The sequence below is a fragment of the Mchenga conophoros genome, linkage group LG22, assembly GCF_057382185.1.
Source record: "Mchenga conophoros isolate Kocher_MC1m ecotype Shallow Benthic linkage group LG22, M_conophoros_male_GT1.1, whole genome shotgun sequence".
Taxonomy (NCBI): Eukaryota; Metazoa; Chordata; class Actinopteri; order Cichliformes; family Cichlidae; genus Mchenga; species Mchenga conophoros.
This window is the reverse complement of record NC_140546.1, coordinates 20,385,740-20,408,322: the sequence shown is the minus strand read 5'-3', so window position 1 is coordinate 20,408,322 and position 22,583 is coordinate 20,385,740. Positions and strand designations below refer to the sequence as shown.

At 40.1% G+C, this 22,583-nt stretch overlaps 1 protein-coding gene across 3 annotated transcripts in view; it reads left to right on the top strand.

Annotated features, from left to right (window-relative positions):
- LOC146549373 (uncharacterized) overlaps positions 1–21,719 on the top strand; it is a 58,464-nt gene extending 36,745 nt beyond the window's left edge. For 2 of the 3 annotated variants that reach the window (XM_085261511.1, XM_085261513.1), the window contains 28 exons: positions 93–212; positions 1,036–1,093; positions 5,361–5,405; positions 5,498–5,554; positions 6,055–6,203; positions 9,887–9,988; positions 10,080–10,128; positions 10,216–10,296; positions 10,501–11,049; positions 12,278–12,414; positions 12,852–12,909; positions 13,036–13,172; positions 13,535–14,213; positions 14,309–14,436; positions 14,537–14,650; positions 14,805–14,862; positions 15,653–15,760; positions 15,840–15,929; positions 16,005–16,133; positions 16,242–16,313; positions 16,424–16,684; positions 16,766–16,849; positions 16,936–17,069; positions 17,158–17,283; positions 17,382–17,439; positions 17,517–17,615; positions 17,706–17,801; positions 19,679–21,719. In XM_085261511.1, coding sequence (XP_085117637.1) covers positions 93–212; positions 1,036–1,093; positions 5,361–5,405; positions 5,498–5,554; positions 6,055–6,203; positions 9,887–9,988; positions 10,080–10,128; positions 10,216–10,296; positions 10,501–11,049; positions 12,278–12,414; positions 12,852–12,909; positions 13,036–13,172; positions 13,535–14,213; positions 14,309–14,436; positions 14,537–14,650; positions 14,805–14,862; positions 15,653–15,760; positions 15,840–15,929; positions 16,005–16,133; positions 16,242–16,313; positions 16,424–16,684; positions 16,766–16,849; positions 16,936–17,069; positions 17,158–17,283; positions 17,382–17,439; positions 17,517–17,615; positions 17,706–17,801; positions 19,679–20,997 — 5,097 coding nt within the window. In that variant the 3' untranslated portion in view covers positions 20,998–21,719. The remainder of the gene's footprint in view (positions 1–92; positions 213–1,035; positions 1,094–5,360; positions 5,406–5,497; positions 5,555–6,054; positions 6,204–9,886; positions 9,989–10,079; positions 10,129–10,215; positions 10,297–10,500; positions 11,050–12,277; positions 12,415–12,851; positions 12,910–13,035; positions 13,173–13,534; positions 14,214–14,308; positions 14,437–14,536; positions 14,651–14,804; positions 14,863–15,652; positions 15,761–15,839; positions 15,930–16,004; positions 16,134–16,241; positions 16,314–16,423; positions 16,685–16,765; positions 16,850–16,935; positions 17,070–17,157; positions 17,284–17,381; positions 17,440–17,516; positions 17,616–17,705; positions 17,802–19,678) is intronic. The other variant, XM_085261512.1, reaches the window with a different exon arrangement.
- The last annotated feature ends 864 nt before the right edge of the window (positions 21,720–22,583 follow it).

The window sequence follows — 22,583 nt, the reverse complement described above, 5'->3', positions numbered from 1 at the left end:
ACGCCCCTGATCGCACAGTACTCTATATTACATAGACGGGCTCTGATGAAACATACAGTTTGTAATGAGCGACTCTTGTCTTCTACTCTTAGCTGTTTGAGAATCCCTGGCGGCTGCCTTTCGGCTGGGAGAATCTGCAGGATGATCAAACACTAAAGGCAAAGGCGTGGGAGGAAGAGATTGAGGCAAGACCAAAGGAGGTGGTTCTGAAGGTAAAATGCAAATTAATGAACCAAGGGGGCTCAGCTCTTTTTATAAATCCAGAAATTAAAACTGAACTAACATTCACTTTATGTGAATGAAGATGATAGGTTTGTAGCTTGAACCTATTCGTTGGAACGTTGAAGACAATATAATTACACAGCAAAGCAAGACACGAAGTAGGCAAAGTTCTTCATGTTTCTCGTGCACGGGAGAGAACCAGACAAACGCCGTTCCTTTGCTTGACCCCAGTTGCTCTCGTCCGCTCCCCCGTAACACTGCTCTTTTATTGAGGTTACATGAATATGCATAGGTTCATTAACATACGACGTGTACACACACACAAAGAGTACCTTGCCTGTGTGTGTTGGGGGGGGTCAGAGTGTGACCCCATAAATGACTTCCCAAAACCTGCTGGTCTGGAAGTCCAGCAGTTCATCTAAACAAAAGGCACTTAGCCTAAAACAGATATAGCCACGTTTATTCTACCATAAAACAATAAGAGAAGGTACGACCTCTCCCATGCTCCCAGAGTGCTCTCTAATGCACACAAAGTCTTTGCAGACTATCAAGGATCAAACCTCTACCAATCTACAACTAATTATAAAACTCTAAGCATATATAAGTAGATATTTCTAAGCATAAATGACAATCAACAATACAAAACCTAACAGAAGATATGTTTCAAAATTAAAGCAGGAAAATCCCAAATTTTTAAAAACACCCGTTAATGTAAGGGGAATCATTTCCTGCTGACTCTATCATTAAATTTTTCTGTTTTTGTTTGTTTGTTTTTAAAATATATTATATTACAATGTAATCTTTGTTTCCCAGGTTCTTGATATGCCATGGTCAGTATTTTACAGGCTCAGCCCTCCTACTTTTGGAAAAGGTAAGAACTATAACTATATATATTTTTTATATATATACAGACAGCTTTAGTTTAATGCAAGGCATTGTAATAAAGTAGAAAAAGGTTCTATTCACACAAACAATACTGAACCTCAGAGCAACACTATGACCATTGTGCAGTTTTGTGTTCTGTTGATTATTTAAACCAGGTTGGTTTTTTTTTGTTTTTTTTTCAGGTTCTTTGATTAAAACAAAGAAAAATGATCTGTTCAGGAATGAGCATGTTAACAGAACTATATTAAATGACCTTTTTTGGGGGGAGGAGGGGGTCAGAAAGGAGGCAGTGGCTCCATACAGGGAGTGCAGAATTATTAGGCAAGTTGTATTTTTGAGGAATAATTTTATTATTGAACAACAACCATGTTCTCAATGAACCCAAAAAACTCATTAATATCAAAGCTGAATGTTTGTGGAAGTAGTTTTTAGTTTTAGCTATTTTAGGGGGATATCTGTGTGTGCAGGTGACTATTACTGTGCATAATTATTAGGCAACTTAACAAAAAAACAAATATATACCCATTTCAATGATTTATTTTTACCAGTGAAACCAATATAACATCTCCACATTCACAAATATACATTTCTGACATTCAAAAACAAAACCAAAACAAATCAGCGACCAATATAGCCACCTTTCTTTGCAAGGACACTCAAAAGCCTGCCATCCATGGATTCTGTCAGTGTTTTGATCTGTTCACCATCAACATTGCGTGCAGCAGCAACCACAGCCTCCCAGACACTGTTCAGAGAGGTGTACTGTTTGCCCTCCTTGTAAATCTCACATTTGATGATGGACCACAGGTTCTCAATGGGGTTCAGATCAGGTGAACAAGGTGGCCATGTCATTAGTTTTTCTTCTTTTATACCCTTTCTTGCCAGCCACGCTGTGGAGTACTTGGACGCGTGTGATGGAGCATTGTCCTGCATGAAAATCATGTTTTTCTTGAAGGATGCAGACTTCTTCCTGTACCACTGCTTGAAGAAGGTGTCTTCCAGAAACTGGCAGTAGGACTGGGAGTTGAGCTTGACTCCATCCTCAACCCGAAAAGGCCCCACAAGCTCATCTTTGATGATACCAGCCCAAACCAGTACTCCACCTCCACCTTGCTGGCGTCTGAGTCGGACTGGAGCTCTCTGCCCTTTACCAATCCAGCCACGGGCCCATCCATCTGGCCCATCAAGACTCACTCTCATTTCATCAGTCCATAAAACCTTAGAAAAATCAGTCTTGAGATATTTCTTGGCCCAGTCTTGACATTTCAGCTTGCGTGTCTTGTTCAGTGGTGGTCGTCTTTCAGCCTTTCTTACCTTGGCCATGTCTCTGAGTATTGCACACCTTGTGCTTTTGGGCACTCCAGTGATGTTGCAGCTCTGAAATATGGCCAAACTGGTGGCAAGTGGCATCTTGGCAGCTGCACGCTTGACTTTTCTCAGTTCATGGGCAGTTATTTTGCGCCTTGGTTTTTCCACACGCTTCTTGCGACCCTGTTGACTATTTTGAATGAAACGCTTGATTGTTCGATGATCACGCGTCAGAAGCTTTGCAATTTTGAGACTGCTGCATCCCTCTGAAAGATATCTCACTATGTTTGACTTTTCTGAGCCTGTCAAGTCCTTCTTTTGACCCATTTTGCCAAAGGAAAGGACGTTGCCTAATAATTATGCACACCTGATCTAGGGTGTTGATGTCATTAGACCACACCCCTTCTCATTACAGAGATGCACATCACCTAATATGCTTAATTGGTAGTAGGCTTTCGAGCAAATACAGCTTGGAGTAAGACAACATGCATGAAGAGGATGATGTGGACAAAATACTCATTTGCCTAATAATTCTGCACTCCCTGTAGTGTAGTGGTTAACACATAAGATCCTTGGTTTGTCCATCCCAGTCAGGAAGACCATCTAGTGTGCAAAATCAAAATTTGCAGATCCATCTCCAGACAATGAAAAAGACTTAAATATATATATATATTTTTTAATTATTTATTCACAGATAGGTCTGAACCAGAACCATATATTGAGCATGCAAACGTGCCCAAAGCTGGAAGTTCTTTATATGGCCGTCAGTATGTGTGTGTTCAGGGCTGTGCCTATGCTGTGTGTCTGTGTGCTCATGTCTGTATGAAGTTGTATGTGTACATAGGGATGTGTTTAGCTAGTGTAGTAGGTGAAAGGAAAAATCATCAAGAAAATGGTGTGGGAATTAAATTAGGAAAGGCACAAGTATTCATGTGAGGTCTCAGTTATGTCGAAGTAAAAACCAAACTTCCAAAACATTTGTTCTCAGACTTGAAAAATGAGACGGCGTCGTTGTCGAGATCCAAGTTAGAGATAAAAGACTAAAGTAACGTTTATATGGTTTGAAGGTGCCGAAGAATGCAGTAGTACCAATGAAAAGTCTTTTAAGACATGGCTGTCCAGCCAAACTGACTGCCTGCTGCACATTCTTTCAGTTATTCATTACTTATTCTGATGTTGTGTGATCCATGTGTTAAGAAGAACTTTGTTAGCTAAATGATTTGAGCAAGACCATATCTGTCAAACTGGGGGGGAAAAAATGATTTGGGCTTGACCAAAAATAAGTACTCTGCTCTGAAAAACAACTCCTTATACGGAGATTACAAAACTTGTGTTTTAACCTAAGACTCAAGAAGGAGATTTTATGACTGAAAACATGATGAAAACTGTGCCAAATAAGACCTGAATATAATGGGGGTGACAAAGCAGGAGTGTTTATTTGTACACTGGGGTGGGCATGGAAGAGTTCATTTCTGTAAGAGACTTTTTTTTTTTTTTTTTTTTTTGGTAAAAGACCACTTTTGCCAAAGCGCCCACTCAAAGTTTGCCACAAACTACCTGAATATTTCACAGAGCATGAGAAGCAAAAAAAAAAACAGTATTTGGCCAAAGTGGGAAACGTGCATCAAGGATTGCTACAGATGTGCATAGCTTTGGCAGTTCTTAATGAAAACCTTTTCTGCTCAGGATCTCAGCCTGAGCAGTTAAATGCTTCAGCAAAAAAAACTTGCCATAGAGAATCAGGCAAACCGAACAAAGGTGTGCCACATTTGGTAGATCGATGCTGCCAGATAAATTTTACTCAAGTATAAAGTGAATAAGTACTGAATAAATATGTAAATTTCACATTGGGTTTAAAATTTTGTAAATCATGCAAAATACACCAAACAGTTGTGGAGTACGAGTGTCCTTCCTACATAAGTATGCAATTCAATGCTTATAGAAAGAGGTGCTTTTAGCTCCTCCCTGGGAGTGGGGTGGATCCATATTTGATTTGGTATGCTGGGTACCCATCCTGACACAACCCTCCCATTTATCTGAGCTTGGCGCTCATGGCCCACACAGGCTGGGTTTGTTTGTATCTCTGCTCAGTCTCACCCTGGGGTGACCTTTCGTGCATAAGGCGACTGTGCTAACCACTACATGCTCACATTGCACTGTTGCTAGTGATTCATGGTTAACATCCTGTTTTTGGTCTGTGGTAACTTTGAGCAATACCCTTTTTTTTTTTTTTTTTTTTTTTTTTTTTATATTAACTGAGTTGCTAAGCTGTACTTGGCTATAGTGATTGAATAACAGGAAGAGACCAGAGATGCTGAGCAGTCCGTTCTAAAATCAAAAATAGTGCACATGGTGTGTCTATTACAGCGGTCCCCAACCCCCGGGCCGGTCCGTGAGTCATTTGGGACCGGGCCGCGAGAGTTGAGACTGGGGTGTGAAATGTATGGTTTTCAGGGTTTTTATCGTTTTTTTTGTTTGTTTTCTTAGCGTTATTTCGTTAACTCTGTTTTCCTGGGTCTTTTCACGTGTGTTATAAATAAGTCTTCTTTTTTCGGTACCGGTACTAGTTTTATTTTGTTGTATTTATCCACGACTCCTTAAAGGACGGTCCGTCAGGCACAAACCGGTCCGTGGCGCAAAAGGTTGGGGACCGCTGGTCTATTAGAAGCAAACAAGTGGGGGCTTTTGTGTACCCTGCTGCTGTGCCTGCACACTTTTATTTTTGTTTTATATTTGCCAGACATTCTGTGCTTGTTGATGAGGGAAATGTTAATACATTTTTTTAAATTTTTTTTTTTTTTTTTAAAGATGAATCTGAAACTTGAACATGTAGAAATGTTTACGTGTTTGATAAAATTCTGTATGCACCCTGTAGTGAACATTGCTATTAGGGGGGGGGATTAAAACGAAAAAACAAGATTTAAAAAATTTTGTTTTGACTGCAGTACTGGAGGGACTTGAACAACAGCACAAGGTCTTGAAGAATGAAGGTTAGTGATAAGTTGGTTTTGATTTTTGTTTTTTAAATTGAAACTTTTTTTTCTTTAATGATTTTTGGTTGTTTTTGTTTATGCCTCTGCAGTTCCACCTTGTCAAACATATAGCAAACTCCAAGGAAATGAATCATTTCCTCTACTTGGTAAGTACTACTAGAATAAGACTGTCAAGGTCTCTATTAAAATATTCTTATTATGACTCAGAAGAGAGTGAATATCACCAATTCTGTATCCCACTGTAATGATGCTGGTTGAGTTGAGGAAGGAGATGATAAAGAGAGTAATTCCAAGAAAGTCTGAGATATTTATTTCACACACAGGCTGACATCTCCCATTCTACAGTGCAACAAAAGATTTCCTCGCTCCCATCCATACTTATATTCATAGTGATCCGCACACGTGTTTGCCCTAAAGAGGGGATCTGATGGCGTCTGTCTCCCCCAAACATGCTGGCACTATAACAGAAACGGCTAAAAAAATAAAATAATTTGAGACTTGGGTTTGGTTAATGTTTTGTTTTTGTGCTTGGGTATTTTGTTCTGAAGCCCTTTGGGATGTTTATCTCTAAAGGTGCTATAGAAATAAATTTTTACTCAGATTGTAACTGCTGTTTTCATTCTTCCTTTTAATCTCTTCATTGCAGGCATCGAGTTCATCGTGATGTATGATTTATATGTCAAAGAACCCAATTCCCCAGAAGCACATTTTCTGTGTTTGCTCTGTGAGAGGAGGCTGTCAGAGCACGAATGCTACGACCATGCATTCAGCCGTGAACATGTGGCAAAATTCCTGGTGAATATCTTCTTTTTATTTTGAATATCCAAGTTCTCTTTTTTTTGCAAAAATCCCAAGTAGATCAGCAGTTTCTGAAATACTCAGAACAGCCCATCTGGCAGTGGCACCAGTAACCAACTTTAATCACTTTCCTTCTCCATTCACATGCTCTGAACTTCAGCAGGCCCACTTACCCATGTCTGCATGCATCGATGCATGATACTGATTTGGATATTGGATACAAAGGAGTAAAGTGTGTACCGTGGAAGAGTGACTTGTATATTTTTGGTAAACTCTAAATTTAAACAGGAGGAACTTAGGACCCTGGGGGAAAGTATTGACTCCATGTCAACTTAATTTAATCACTTTAGGTTTTATTTCTATTTAATTTCTATTTAACACTTAAACAACTGCCAAAAAGACACCACTAACAGATAATTTATTTAAATAAGTGCAAGCAGCAGCAGTTTTTTTTTTTTTTGTTGTTTTTTTTTTCTTTTCCAGGTGAGTGTACAATAATCTTTAGTTTAATTTGTTAGCTACCAGGCATATTAGCCACAGTAACATTATCCTGTTAAGCTAGTCAGTAGTTATTAATTCAACAGATGGAAAGAACGTGATTATGTAATTATGGGACAGCTCTGTATCGAGTTACTGGTTTCAGTAAATTCAATAAAATTAGGGTAAAAGTAATTTTAATATTTTCTAAAAAAATTAATTCTGCATTACATTTATTTTTTAACTTGTAAACATTGTTTCCGCTGATAAAATGTCATTACTAAGTCAATCTTCAGAACAGGTGGTGGTCGCCACCCGCCCCACTTTTTTTGGGCTTTTGTTTTAAATGGCTTTAAAATGTGGACTATTTTAAAGTCATCCCAAAAATGTTTTGATGGTCAATCTCAGCAGAGTTTGAGATTTGGAAACCCCAAACTTTGAGGTAGAGAACTGATAATTTGTTTAAACTACACTTGTCAAAATTATCCCTAATTTATTTTAAAGGGTGCAAAAAATCCCACAGGATGGCAAAGGGGATTTTTTTTTTTCTTTTTTCAATACAAGTTCACTAAACTGAAAAGGCTAGACAAAAAGCACCTCCAAATTATTGAAGCTCTACCAAGGTCGCTGAATCAGTGACTCCCTAATGCTGGGCAGACACTGTGCGATTTTTGGCCCATTTTGAGCCGATTTTTCAGTTGTGCGACCGTTTTGGTGATCGGCCCGATTTTGGCCTTCATCGTGCATCCTGTAGTATACGTGGGGTAACGAGAAGCGATTAACACCTCACGACCAGCTCCCGTTCATCAACCGTCGTGAGCTCCTGCTCAAACTGTACGATTGACTCGCAGGGGTTAGAAGTTCATAGGTCACGTAGTGAGGGTGTCACTGCAGCTTCTCACACTGCTCACGCGCAAACATATAAAAGTCGGTGAAAAAGACGGAGTAGCACGGCAGTGCAGCGTGTGATCTGGACACAACCGATGGAGGCACTTTTAGAACTTTGGAAAGCTCATCCGAGCCCTTTCGATGTGGCCTCAAAAAATTATCACGGCCACAACAACCGTGAAAATAGTTGGATTTACAATGCTGCTCAATCACAGCTGCCTGATCAATGTTTTAAATTAGCAATTTAGCAAAGTTGATGGTGGTGGTGTGTGAGTGAAAGACAGAGGGAGAGCAAGCGACAGAATTTCTGTTATAACCTTCAGTTTATGGATGCACAGTTTGAGCACTCAGGTCGCATCAGAGCATCGGGCCGTATAGTGTGAGACCCTGCATCGTGACATACGAACTTCTAACCCCTGCAAGTCAATCGTACAGTTTGAGCAGGAGCTGAATCGCACGACTGAAAAAAATCGCACAGTGTCTGCCCTGCATTACCCTGCCAGGAATTCAGAAATTCTAGTACTTTCCAGCTCTCCCTATATGGTTCCAGCTCTATCTCCTACGAGGCCCCTTGGCACTGTGTATCCCAAGCCAATTATCCCATCTGCCTGCTATCAGAGAAACTTGAGGGTGCATGTGGTCTCAATCTCTCACTTCAGTTAGAGCTGTATGTGGAGAACTCTTGGTACGATATTGGTACATACACTTACACACTATTCGTCTTACACCTATGTGTTGTGAGATAAATACATTTTTTATAGTGCACTCTCACTTTTCCAGTATGAATTATTTTTACTTTCATGATTTGCAGTAAATTAGAAGAAAATGATGACAGGAGGTACCAGAAGCAGTGTATTCTTCCTCCTGCATTTCTGTTCTCAAATCAAATCTGAGACTATTTCAAAATGTTTAAATAAAATGGTTTATAATGGGCTTTTTTTTTTTTCTTCCTCCTTCTGTAACTGTTTAGTAAAACTAAAAAGGACTAATGCTGAGTCTTTCACTTAAAGAATCAGTCTTTGTAACAAAGTTTAGAAACTTTTATTAGCAAATGTTAGCTGAAGACTATGTAAAAGCTTGCAGCTTGGAGTCATATGAGCAACTGCAGGAAAAAGGAAGCTTGAGTGATGAAAGTTGGAAATGTTGTATCAGGTTTAATTCCTACTGTCTGAAGTGTCCAGTAAATGCAAATAATGTAGAGAAATGAATCTGTTAAGGTTCAAAATTGAGGAGGGAGAGTACAAACCACCCTTGGTCCAGAAGGTCTTGGTCAAACAATGATTTTTAATGAATACACACATGTGGGAAGACAACTCTGTACGCAGACAGCAAGTAGTCTTCGACTTCCTCAAAGCATACACAGATTTTTTTATAGCATCAGGGTTTGATTTACTGACGCCCCTTCATGCGTCACAGATACATTTTATACATAGATCAGATCAACACCACAATGACTTTTAACCCAGAAGATCATCTTCTATTTTCATGGCTGGTACTTTCCGTTCTTGTCTTAAAGTGAATTGTTCCTCTTTCTTGCCGAGACATGACTAATCTCTCCTCTAAATAAATCTAACTCATGTGTGTGTGTGTGTGTGTGTGTGTGTTGACCTCACATGCTCTTTGTGTCACCTCTTCACCTACTAACTGTCTGTGTCTCGTCCTCAAATGCTCTTTCTCAATTCACCTGTTGCACTTCTGACCTTTCACCAGACCAGAGGCTCACTGAGACTATATGTATGTCTTCTACTAAATAAATGTTTTAACCAAGAACCTCTACTTAAAACCTTAATATAAAATGACCTGATATATAAGTGTTTTGTAAGCATGTATTGCAATTCCTTCTATGTTCTAGTTTTCCCTCAGCATGTATCACCTGAACAGTCACGTCAGTGAAGCTTAAGACCTTTAAAGAACCTGAACATCAACTCAAATAAGCACAGATATGCATTGTGTACACAATAGTTATAACTGCATCTGAAATGCAAAATTAACATCATCATAAACATCTTAAGGCCATCTTAAAGCTATCTGTTACATTGTTAAAGCCTCGTCTTAGCCTGCTGCTCAAAATAACTTCCTGCTTCTGCAAACTCTCTGCAAGCCTGTTTCCTGTCAGCCTGTGACTTTTAGCCTTTCTGAAAGACACACACTGTTCAACCCCTGAATGCAATATAAACTCCAGATTATATTATTAATGCAATGGTAATAATGATGATTATTTAACAATAGCAGTAAAATAATTTCCCTGCTCCACAAATCCCAGAGAACTGAACTGAAGACATGTCAATAAAGCTTGTGTTCATCTCTGTGCGTAGGACCGTTTCCACCCAGGCTCACTGGATTCCAGCGCTGATGCAGAGACATTACTGGACTTGGCAAAACAGGCAGCAACAATTCACAATAAATCTCACATACAGGTATTCTCTACTAGGTTGATAAAGATGGTTGATTTAATTTAAACTTTTGCTCTTTCCACACTTATGCTTTTGAATCGGTCTTCTCTCGAAGGTAATATATTTGCAGCGTCCCATTACGGAGCCATACTCCTACGTTATAGGTGAGTATTTATGTTGCAGTTAATGTTTTTTTTCAGTGGCATCTGCAGATACATTGGGTTGGACACTTTTCATGTGTTCTTTTCCAGCAACAAAAATCTTGGAACGTGTAAAGTGGAAAACTGAGAACAAAAAGCTTAAACCCCAAATAAAACTTCATAGAAAACTGGGTAAGTACACTAAAATGTTTTAAGAATCATATAGATGTTCAGTATTGTCCAAGCAGAAAATGTGCATGCGTGGCTCCCAGGGTGGCATTGCATTGTCTTTATTTGGAAAGCTGACTTGCTGTTTTTTGTTTACAGAATGGATGCCTAATATGACAACTGTACTCAGACTGACTTGTATATCCTTTTTTTTTTTTTTTGTCTCAGTTCCGAGGATAACTGTAAAAGACGAGCAACGCGTGAGAGGTGTCTGTCAGAAAAATGGCAGCACCAACACAGTCGGTGTAGAAGAAATCAAAAAAGAGCGTGACACACCGACACAAAGTGAAAATGACTCGGGGTTGAAAAGTGAAGCGGCTTCAGAAGTGATGAACAGTCCAGGTGAGGTGTGTCGGGCGATAAAGCAGGAGCCAGAAGAGGCTAAAATAAAAGGATCAGCTGGGGCGAAGCAAAGCTGCCACAATGCCAACAAAGATAATGGTGCAGACTCTGGGATAGAAGATGGCAGAAGTAGCAAAGATGTCCCAGCACAGCTGAAGAATTACAAAGAAATGGAAAGAAAGAGACAGCACAGTGTGTCTGAAACATCGCAAGAGGACTCGTGTCCTACTGAGTGTGTGGGGAGAGAAATGGGCCCTAAAAGACAGCGTCGGACCTCCAGAGAAGACTCGTGTGACAAAGCCCCAAAAATGTCTGATATTAGCATAAAGAAGGAGAACAATGAAGATGAAGCCTGCAAAGCGGCAATTGACAAAGGTTTGGAAGGTTTTACTGACCATCTTACTGTTTTTGTTTTGATATGTCGAGAGTTGGTTTTCTCCTCTGTCAGGGGTAGAGGGGTAGAGTAAGAGAAATAAGACACTGCAGACCGACTCAGAGAGTATTAGAAACGTGCGCACGGGTGAATGCCTCTGAGAAGACACACACACCGAGTGCAGGCTCGGTTGCTTTATTTATAGTGAAAGTAAGTTACATAGTACTTCCTCTTTTAACAGAAAGGGGAGAGGTCAGGCATTATCTCAGCTTATCTGACCTTGCACACATACACTGAAAATAACAATGCAGAAGTATATCATGCTTATCTGACATCACACACTGAAGTAAGGAATGCATTATGTTCTCTTTAACAATAAGCTTGGTTATGTGAAAATATATGAACACACAAAATATAAGGCACACTTGATTATATTGTATTATAGAGATTTGGCTATATTGTATAATGTAGAAAATCTCTTGACATCCTCTTAGCTCTCAATAATGTGTAATAGATTTTTATTTATTTTAATAATTATGCCTTTACTTGTTTTTTGATTATAAGGAGAGCTAAGTATTTTTATCTAAAAATATTCTAAGAAGGGGAAAACATGGATGGTATTGTCCCGATTCTTTGATATTGGGAATAAGAACAAACCAACACTGGCTCCGATGAGTTCAATCAAACGATGATTTTATTAAGCACACGTGTGGGAAGATGTATACTGTAACATCAGCATAGATCTTTGCTAAAAAGCACACTTCTTCAAAATGGTTTTAATATGTCAGGGTTCGGCCCCTTCTTGCGTCAACAAAGAATATAACATGCTGTTTGTTTCAAAAGTCTCCCCCTCCAGATGGTTCCTGTTGACTTGTTCATTTCATGCTTATTTTAACACCTCTTGCATCAACTGTTGCTATGCAGTTACAAGCAAAGTGTATCTCTCACCTCTGACCTAGAACTTCATCTACAGTTAGTTGTGTCTGTAAGCTTGCTTGCCTTGGCCTTTTTGTGCTCTGATCACCTTACACAATAGATCACCTGGACATTCACGCCAGACAAAGCTTATGACCTTCAAAAGGACTGAGCGCATTTGCAAAGTGTATAAAATAACTACAACTACGCACTTGATAAAAATTTTAATAAGGTGGCACTAATGCAAGCCAAGTTAGCAATGAGATATTTTCTTTTAATTCCACAGTGTTAGTGGTAAACAAATGTGTCCCACAGGTTTTATCGCTCTGCTTAAATGCTGCTGTCCTCAGCATGAGCCGGTCTACCTCTGCGAGTCCTGCTCTTTGAAGGTCTCAGAGAAGGACATCGTCAGCCATCTGACTGGATTTGACCATCACAAGGTGCCACTGGTGGTGAGTACATGTTCAGTTTTAAGTTGGGCTTCTTTTTTTATCTCAGTGCAATGCTCATATGTTATATTTGAGCATTGCACTCGGTGTCATATTTGACATCGAAGTTTCTAAGACTCGATTTAACAGAAGGATCTAAGAAGCTGATATGCTGCCTAATTTCTGAGATCATATGGTTGGGAGCAATAATTGAAGTTTCTCTAACTTTAATTGTGGCTTAGCTCTTCAAGAGGAAGGAAGAATATGTTTGACAGGCTAAAAATATTGTGTTCACTTGAACTGGAGAAAGGGGAACCAAAATAAAAGCTACTTGCGATTAGCATAAAAAAATATACAAGCTCAAGTTTGGTCTGAACCTTAAATATATTATATTTTCACACTAATATCCAAAATTAAAATCTTCATTTGGGGTACTAATTTTATTTCTGTTTTGACTGCAGGATGTTAATGTAAATGAAGAAGTTTACAGTAAGGTCTCAAAACAAAGCTTTCAGTCGGGTAAGGATGCACCTTGCTTTCTGTGTTTGGGTTGTTTTGTTGTTACTTCACCTTAGTGAAGCTAATTTGGAGAGACAGAACTACCAAAGTGCAGAATTTCCTCATTTTATCCCACTGTCATTACAGCCATAGAGACAGTCAAGGCATTTCAAACTCAGCAGGACATTGGGTCTACATTCCCTTCATCCTCAGCTCCTACCTGCGTAAAACCTGTGGACACTTCAGTCGACCAACATGATGACAATACAAAGGGCAGCGTGAAGGTAAGTGAAGTGTATTATGAATAGAGTTTATGCGTGATATTCATGTGAGATTTGCAATAATGGAAAATTCTGAAGTAAAGGCACAAACTAAAGAGATGAAGGAAAATGTATTCATGTTAGAGCTGACCGAGCTCTCCTTCCCGGCTCCATCCAAACCCTGTTTGCCTGCTAGCTGGTACACATAGGATCAGAGACTGACTTTTTAAACAGAGATACTTGAACAGATTCAAACAGATAACATTGGTACCAAACCTTACTGCATTGATGTGCGTGGTCGAAATCCACAACCTGAACACTGCATGCTTGTGTCTGCTTAAAAAAACTTAACTACTGCTACTAAATGCCATTGTTTCATTGTGAAGGTGGTGAACATGGTGACTGATGCCGACCAAGAGGAGTCTGCGTTATTTAAAGGCACTGGAATAACTCAAGTCCTCCCTCAATCAACTGAAGAGGGCACAAAGAGTAACAAAGCCCCCAAGCCAGCTAACAAATCTGTCACTTGTTCAGTTACTCCCAGAAGTGGAGAAAACGTAAGTCTGTGTGTGTCAAATGCAAGTGGCACAAAAACCGCCTCCAAAGCCAGTATTACTCCAAACACAAAGTCAACTGCAGAATCTGCAGCAGTGTGCAGAACCGGAGCTCCATCGAGAGTGACGGCTACTTCTTCAAACAGAATACCTCCTCAGACTGAATCCACAGTGGTGCGAGAGGCTACTTGCAAAACTGCACCTTCCTCCAGAAGTGAAAAGTTTCCATCTCATCAGTTAAAAACAAAAGCCACCCCTCAAATGGCACCTGTGGCTAAAAAGCCCAGAACCTCAGTTAGACCTGAGAGTGTGGAGACTTCTGCAAAGACCGTACATGTGAAGAATTCAGTGGGGCCAAATGCATCACATTGTCATAAAAGTAACAAACCTGGCGCTCCTCATCAGGCCACGGGCACGTCTGTCAGGCCTGAACACAAGAAGCCACCCACAGAGCCACCCCAAACCTCCATGAGTAATAAGACAAAGCCAAGTGAAGGCCTTCCTAAAGTAGGCAAGTATTAAAGTTATTATTTCTGTTTGTAAAAAGTGAATTTCTTTCCACTATTTCATTTTTAACCAGAAGCCTGTGTTTTTGTTACTTTTTAGGCTTAAATGAGCTGATTGTGGTATCGTGTGAGGAGAAGCAGCAAGTCTACTGTAAGCTGTGTTCAGTGAAGCTAACCAGTTCCAGTGACTATCACCTGATCAGCTTAGACCACTGGAAAAAATATGTGGTGCGTGCTTTTAAGCGTCTATGCAGTGTAGCTTGTGAAGCAGTTCAGTAATATAGATGTTAATTGGATCTTGTTTGTTTTCTTTTTTTTCCCTGATTAGAAAACGAAGTATCCTGATTGGACCGCAAAGCCATCAGAGATGGAGAGAAAACTGAATGAGATAGCGATCCCCTTGACCGAGGCTGAGAGGAGTCTCGGACCTCGCAAACCACAGGTCTACCAACAGACAATTTAAATCACAATTAACAGATTTTTTTGCATTTTTAACATTATGTGTGGCAAAACGAATACACATGAGAGTACAACATTAAAGTGACAGCTCATAAGGTAAAGCTTTCAATTACAGTTGTTTATATTTATCCTGCTAGATTCTGAAAGTGAAGAAGGACGTGTATGAAAAGCTGGCTCATCTTCCAGAAGATGAAGGTAAAGAAAGATTGATTCATTTTTTCCTAAAATGGAGAACCCAGTCTCTTAATGCTTGAGACTGTAAACGTGGCACACAGCCCAGACCTTGTCTGGGGGGGAGGGGGAGACTTTACTGCTTGGTCAGAATGACTAAGCAAACATTCAGAGAATCTGAATTGAGTTGAGTTTGTGCCATGAAGAATTCACAGTTGGCAATCAGAATCAAACTACTTTATTAATCCCTGGGGAAACTGTGTCCAGTTGCTTCAACACAATAACAATGGTAAATGATACATTATATTACAAAGTTACTAAATAGATATTGTAGTGTGTACTTTCACTTTACATGGAGTTGTACAGAGAGATGGCCACAGGCAGGAGTAACTTGCTGTGTCATGCAGTGGTGCAGTTGGGTAATCAGTCTCTCACCAGATGTGTTCTTGTGACTGGCCAGCATGTTATAGAGTGAGTGGAAGGTGGTGTCAAGCATTGTCCTTATCTTGGACAACAACCGGTCCCCGACATCACCTCGAGTCCAGCTCACTCCCCAAAACGTTACTGCCTTTGCTGATCAGTTTATTGAATCTGTCGGCATCTGCAGCTGTCAACCTGCTGTCCTAGCATGTAAACGCATAGAGGATGGCCACAAAAGACACATTGTACAACAGACATTAAAAGATCTTAGCCGCCTCAGAAAGATGTACAGTAACTAATTAGCCATGTATCTGATGAGTGTACTGTATGTGTAGTTTATAGACAAAGAAGTCACAGATTTGAACTCTTTTCCTGTCCATCTTTTGATTCTCAGCTGTCAAATATGTGAAGTCAATGAATCAGAGAAGCTTGCGGCTCTCATCAACCTCCCCAGCTGATTCTGCCTCTGCCAGTCCATGCGACGTTTCAAGCTCAGATGATGGTAAATAAGACAGCTCCAAACAGGTCCTAGTTTATGGATACCAGCAGCTGATTTCAAAAATGCATTTATTGTCTCTTAGGGATAAATAAAATGTCAGAACTTTCTACTTACGAATGTCCAGCGGTGGAGAACAAAAACCAGCACCAGGCACTGTTGATCCAGAAAGAAGGTGAGACCCCAAATGCAAATGAATATATCTTTAAGGTTTTGAATATGATTTTTCTATTTGTTTCTGTTAACTCAGAAATGAGCTCGAACTCAAAAGTGGAGGCAGACCTGGCTGCATCGAAGCCAATCGGACACAGCTCGGAAGGTGAAGACATACAATCTGATGACATGATTCTGGACGAGCTTGAAGACGAGGAAACTGCAGGTAATGCATCCATGCTTGTCACTGGCTTTTTAAAAAAAATTTTATATAGAATCACACATAAAATAAATGTTTAAAGTTGAAGTAATAGATCTCTTCTACATAATTTAGAAATTGAGGATTTAGAGGAAGATGTAGAGATTCAGACTTGCACTGAAGTCATGTCTGAAATGCAGTGTCCTGGTAAATATAGAGCATTTTTACATATTCTGCTTCTGTAACATTTTATAGGTTCTCTTCTTGCTTTAACTCATTTTAGCATTAGTCATAATGTAGAAACTTTGTTTTGGCAGAGCTTCGTGGCGGCGCTAGAGACCACAGACCAAAGCAGCCGAAGAGTGAAGAATTTCAGGACAACTGGACATTGCCAGCATGCGCACAAAAACCTTTGACTGTCAAATTCAGCTGCTCAGAGCCACTCCCTGTAGCTGCTTCAGCTCATCCAGAAGGGCAGAACCAGCTGAGACCAAGGCAGAAGATGGACCACGTGTCTAGAGGCAATCCAGTATCAGAAGAGCACAGTGCATCACAGGCATTCTTAAGAACTCCAACAGGTTGGTGACGGTGGTGTTGATGGTGTTGTTTCATTTTATGATTGAAAGTAAAAACTCTGTATTGTGTCTGTGCTACCACAGAGGGAAGAAATCAGCGCTCTACTTCTGACAGCAATTTGTCCATCTTCTTGAATACAAAGGGACTGGATGCTGAACCAATTGTTGGTAGGTGTCTCCATCCTACACTGAAACTCCTTTCCACTCTCATTACTTTATCTCACTCTTTGTGCCCCCTGGTGTTTCTCCATCAGGTAAGGGTTATGTGTGGGAGTGCCGCGGGATTGCTTTGGAAACCCTTTTCTTATGCACGTGCTGCGAGAAGGCGCTCTCTCACCGCGACATCTGTCAGCACATGGTCAGCTCTGAGCACCAGCTCGAATACATGGTGTGTATTGTCCTAATAATGGTTTTTCAAATGTTTGAATAATAAGTGATCAGTATATGTTCCTACAATTTTAAAATATGTCTTTCAGCGGAAAGTATACCCTCAGTTTCTCCACAAGTTCTGGGATGAAGACCTGCCTTTAGACAAGAAACTGGAACTCTTAAAGAAAGTTTCCTGGAAGCTCTCAGAGCGGGAGCAAGATGAAAGTCCAAAGGTAGACTGTTAAGACCATATACTATAAAGATTGGCTCGATTCATCTGCTTTGACATCAGTGACAATAGTAATAATATTTTCCCCCTTTTTGTACACAGGTTACTACGCTGAGAAAGGAGTTGCATGAACGTGTTCAGACAGCTCCATTCAGTGAAGGTAACAATAAGATCAAGTTATAACTGTCCACACAGTTTAGGTGAAGTGAATACACAGTAACTGTGTTTGTTCTTCAGGTATAAAAATTTTGCAAAATATGCATACGGACAAATCAAGTAAACTGGGCCTGGCGCAGGACAACGATGAACGCAGGGTCTTGGTACCACAGCACAACAGTGAGTCCAAACGGCTAAATCGATGTTTCATCTTCTTTATGTTAACTGGAGGAGGAGTATGAAGTGTGACCTCTGCTTTCTGTTGCACAGGTCAGCGGTCTGATGAGCGGCCAGTTCCAAATGAGTCTTTTTCCACAGAAATGCAATCAGCTCATAGAGCTGAGCGATACCAGAGAAGTGACAATGGTGAGAGGGGTCGCTTTTCCAAAACTGAACTTCTTCCATAGGCTCAGGGGGAATTAATTATTTGATGCCCAGCTGAGTTTTTTACTTCTCTAATTTTTATGTAAGTTTTTTATTGATGGTGAGAGACTGAATGTCAACCAAACTTTCCAAAAAATTATATGACATAAAAGTTGCAGTTGATTTGCACGTCATTGAGTGAAATAAGTATTTGAAGAAATATAAAATGACCTTCAGTCACCCTCAGTCTGGAGCTCCATTCAAGATCTTGCCTTGTGGGGTGAGGATGATCATGAGAGAGGTGGTGGATCGGCCCAAAAGTAAACACTAGGAGGTTGTTGCCAAGAACATCACAGTGTAGCACGCTATTCTGTGATAGACTGACAAAGATCTCCTTGCTCAGGAAGATGCATGTGCAGGCCCATCTTAAGTTTGGCAGTGAACATCAGAGAAGACTTGGAAGAAAGTGCTGTGGACAGATGGAAATCAAAATTGCACTCTTTGGTAACTCGACCTGCTGTGTTTGGAGGAAGAGAAATATATGAACACCATCCTCATTGTCAAACTGGAGGTAGAAAAGATTGTTTTGGGCCAGTTCCTGGGTACAGGATGACCTCACTGCGTTGAGGGGCCAATAGTCAGGCCTGTGTACTGCCTAGACCTCAGATCTCAATCCTATTTTATAAAAAATAAAAAATACTAATAATAAAATAAAAGGGAGGTGAAGTGAAGTTTTGTTTCTTGGCTCCTGCTTGGCAACTCAAAAGCTTTATTTCAACTTTATTGTTTTAGTTTCTGTAAAGAGTGGTGGTCCAAACTCACTCTGGAGATTTCTGACCTGGGGGCCAACTACAAGAAACGTCTTACCACTCTTATTCAACAAGGGTTTCTACTACTAAGTCATTTGTTTGTGTGGTGATCAAATGCCTGTTTCACTCAATAGCACACACATCAATATGTAACTTTTATTTAAGGTGTTTTTATTGTTTTTTTTGGTTGATATGCTGTCTCTCCATAAAATGAAACTGCCCTCAATATTAGCTAATATTTACTGGTATTTCTCTGTATGTGAACAAGCTTACAAATTCAATGGTAGTTGTAAATAATAATATTGTTCCCAACTACATAAAATTTGACTTGAGCTCAACGCAGAACCATGTATGAATTTCTTGTATATTTCTGTTCTGAGTTTTAAATTTGAACGTGCCAATATAAATTAGATTTTTGTGCTATTTAAAGTGGTTGATGGGACAACAACTTATCCTCTATTGAGTAACTAGTTTTAATTTGAGTTAGAGCAATACAAGCAACTATTGACAACAAAGCCTGCAATGTTGTTTTTGTGCTTCACCTATTGCAGTAATTTGAAGTGTAATGGTTTGAGTCAGGTGAGCTAACTCTGCATTTGGCTTTCTCTTGCATTAAGCTTCACACTGTTAGATTGCTTTGGACAGGAGGGGAGAGGAGGCTCAAAATAAAAGTGAGGTGAAGCTTGCTAACCTGGCTCTGCATGTTTCCATTTTGCGTTCTACGCCACTGGCAGACATACCGTATATGTATATATTTAGTATTAGTATATTAGTGCTGTAATCTGATTGGTTTACCAACCTCACCTGTGCTGTGAACTGCATGAACAGTGACAGTTTAACCGTGTGTTTGCGAGTGTATGATGAAATCAGCCAAATTCAGCGTGGCATCTACATTATACTAATGTGTAATATACGTTTTTGAAATTAAGAAACTTCTCCATGGGTTTGGAGATGGAGACTATTCAAAGAGTGTGGAAAGAAATTTTTTTATTATTTTTTTTTTTTATTTCTGCAGGCTCTAATTGTGTTGTGCTATTCTGTCCTTTTTTTTTTTTTTTTTCTTTTTTTCAGCTCAACTCACACAGGAGCCTCAGTTAGAGGCAACTCAAACGGTTGGTGACTTGGATGGGTTCAAAGAAAGAGGACTCCAGAGTCCTCTCAATGTGAGCGGCTCCAGCTCGAAGGATGATCCTGTTGCCTCACTGTTGCCCCATCCTGGCTCATGTCTCAGCCCTGAAGAGACCTGCTATAAGCCTCCTGTGCAACCAAAGCTCACGCCACCAGTCTCTGACTATCAGCAGCCTGCCCTCTGCTTGCATGTGAAACAGGAAGAGGCGCACTCAGAACCAGCATGCTCTTCGGCTGCTAATCCTACTATCAGCCAAACGCTGTCAGTGCCTCCCAGAGATCAGTGTCTCCCATCCAGGGAAAGGCCAGCTGATACTTTGCCATGCATAAATGATGTAGACTGGAGATTGGTTAGACACCTGATTGCTGTGGTGAGAGAATGTAGAATGAAAGCTCCTGTTACTGTTGATACTTTGGACTCCTGTGCTGCCGGTTCATCTGAAAGTGTGGAAAATAGGTTGAATTTGCATACAGTGACAAAAACTCCAACTTCCTCTGGCTCATTTAAAAGCATGCCTCTGACAGGAAACCCTGCTAATGCAGGCAGTGAGAACCAACGCTTCAGTCTGAGTGGAAGCTCAGAAGACACTTCATCTTCCCTGGACCATTTGATGACTGGAAATCCTTTTAAGGTTGAAGCTGCATCTGGTGCAAGGGCTACTACCGCCACTGTTGAGCCCAAAGACCCACAGCATCCACCAACTATTGCTGATCAAAGAGTCTTTGAACATTTCAGCCCTGTTTGCTATACAGACACCAGCCATAACCCAGGACAGATCCCACAGCCACATGCTGACTCAGAGGCTGACAGCTCTGGAGTTGACCAGTTGCCCATCAGTACCATTGTAACCGAGAGGCTGACGCAAAGGTTTATGGGACATTATACAGAACAGCCCCACACCGAGGTGAACAGCAGCCATCAGGGCAGTTTCCCTGCAATTTCTGGAGACAACCCCACTGACTTTTTGGTGCCTTCAACCGGATACGAGTCACACAGCCAAATGCCTTATGTCGCAAGTTCACATCCAGGGTACGCACCGCCTCAGGCCGTATTAGGTTACACAACAGGAGAAAACCCTCAAGTTTATACTGGAGCTTTAAACCCAAGTGAAGGATACTCTGCAGCAGCAATCTACCCGGGAAATTTTTATCCACAGCTCGCCATCAGCCATTCAAGTTTGCAGTTATTTGGGCAATCTGCGGTGACTCCAGGATGGGTGAGCTTGGATATGTTGCACTACTACCCATCAGTGAGGAGATAAGTGACTGGTTTTTGGTTTTTCTACAAAAAAACATTTGCTGTTGTGCGTTTTGGCATTTGATTTTTCTCAAACTGTTTTTTGGGAGGGGGGGGGGAATTAAAAAAAAACAAAAAAAAAACATGCCATATTTAGTGAGTTTTATTCTTTCAAAGTAATGTTTAAATGGATAGTTTAACATGCATGTTTAATCCTTTCTTTTTTCCCCCTTTAAAAAAAAAGAAAAAAAAAGAAAAGAATTCATTATCTTATGGTTGGGCACTAGCTATCGTTAGCATTTGGAAAGCCTGAGGTGCAAATTGACACATTCACTGCCTTTTTCTCAGTATTTCTGTGTTTTCACTTGCCCTCCTGTACAGCATATGTTCTGATCACATTTAAGAAGCTAGATTTAGCCTGTTAAAACTCTTTGTTTTGTGTGTTGTTTTTTTGCCCTGTGGTTCATTTTGAGTAAAGCGCACAGATTTTCTGTGCAAGTAGCAAAAAGTTATGTTTAAAACTGTTTATATTCAGTATGAAGAGTGTGACGAAATCTCATTTATTTGTAGCTTGTTTTTAATCTGATAATAGCAGTTTTATATATATTTGTGGGTTTTTGTTTTGTTGGCTGATTTTTGATTTAAAAAAACAAAAAGAAACTTGATGTTTGATTTTTGACCAGTTAATAATAGATTTTGTTTGTCTGATGAATAAAAGGGAGGTAAACTTCCTCTTAAACAAAAGTATTTTTATGGGGTCTGAGATGAAGTGTTTTGCTGTGTGCTTGCCTTTACACTAAAGGGAGATCTGTGTATGATTGGGCACAAACTTTAAGGGGAAGGGAGAGAGACAATTCTCTATTTTAATATTAAGCTTGAAACTTGCCTTTTTTTTATTTATTTTTTTATGGAGTTTATAGTGAGTCCTGGATCAGATGACTGTGAATCCTCCCAGTCATGCTGCACTAGGTCTAGCCTGCTTATCTGCATGTCTCCCAGATTGCAAGGTTTCTTCTTCACTCACTTTTTAAAAACACTGCATTTACTCATTAGTTGTTATTAACCTATCTTCTCCACGGTGTGTCTTTGTCCAGTCTCCCTTCCTGAACCTGGGTCTGCCAAAGGTTTCCTCCTGTTGAGAGGGAGGTTGTCCTTCCTGCTTTTGCCATAGCAATTGCTCATAGGGGGCCATTTGAGATATTTTCCCAGTGTTATTGTAGGGTCTTTACAATATAAGCCTTGAGGTAACTCTTGTGATTTGGTGGATATAAATAAAATTGAACAGAACTTATGAATGGTTACAACTGCAGGCATAAAAAATATATCTATATATTAATCTCATATAGAAGAGCAACATTTTATTTACACTGAAATAATGAATTAACAAGTTGCCAGGTAACAGATGAGGACCCAGATTAATGGAAGGACACAACTATTGTTGGTTTCTTCACAGCCATCTATAGGTCAAGGGTCCAAAAATAGGGGGGGGGGGGGGGGAAGGTGGCAGATCTCTGGGAGAAAACTCCTTGTTGGGACATAAAGGTCAGAAGTGGATGCAAACAGTAACTTGCATAAGGTATGCAGAAGAGCATCTCTGAAGGCACACTGAAG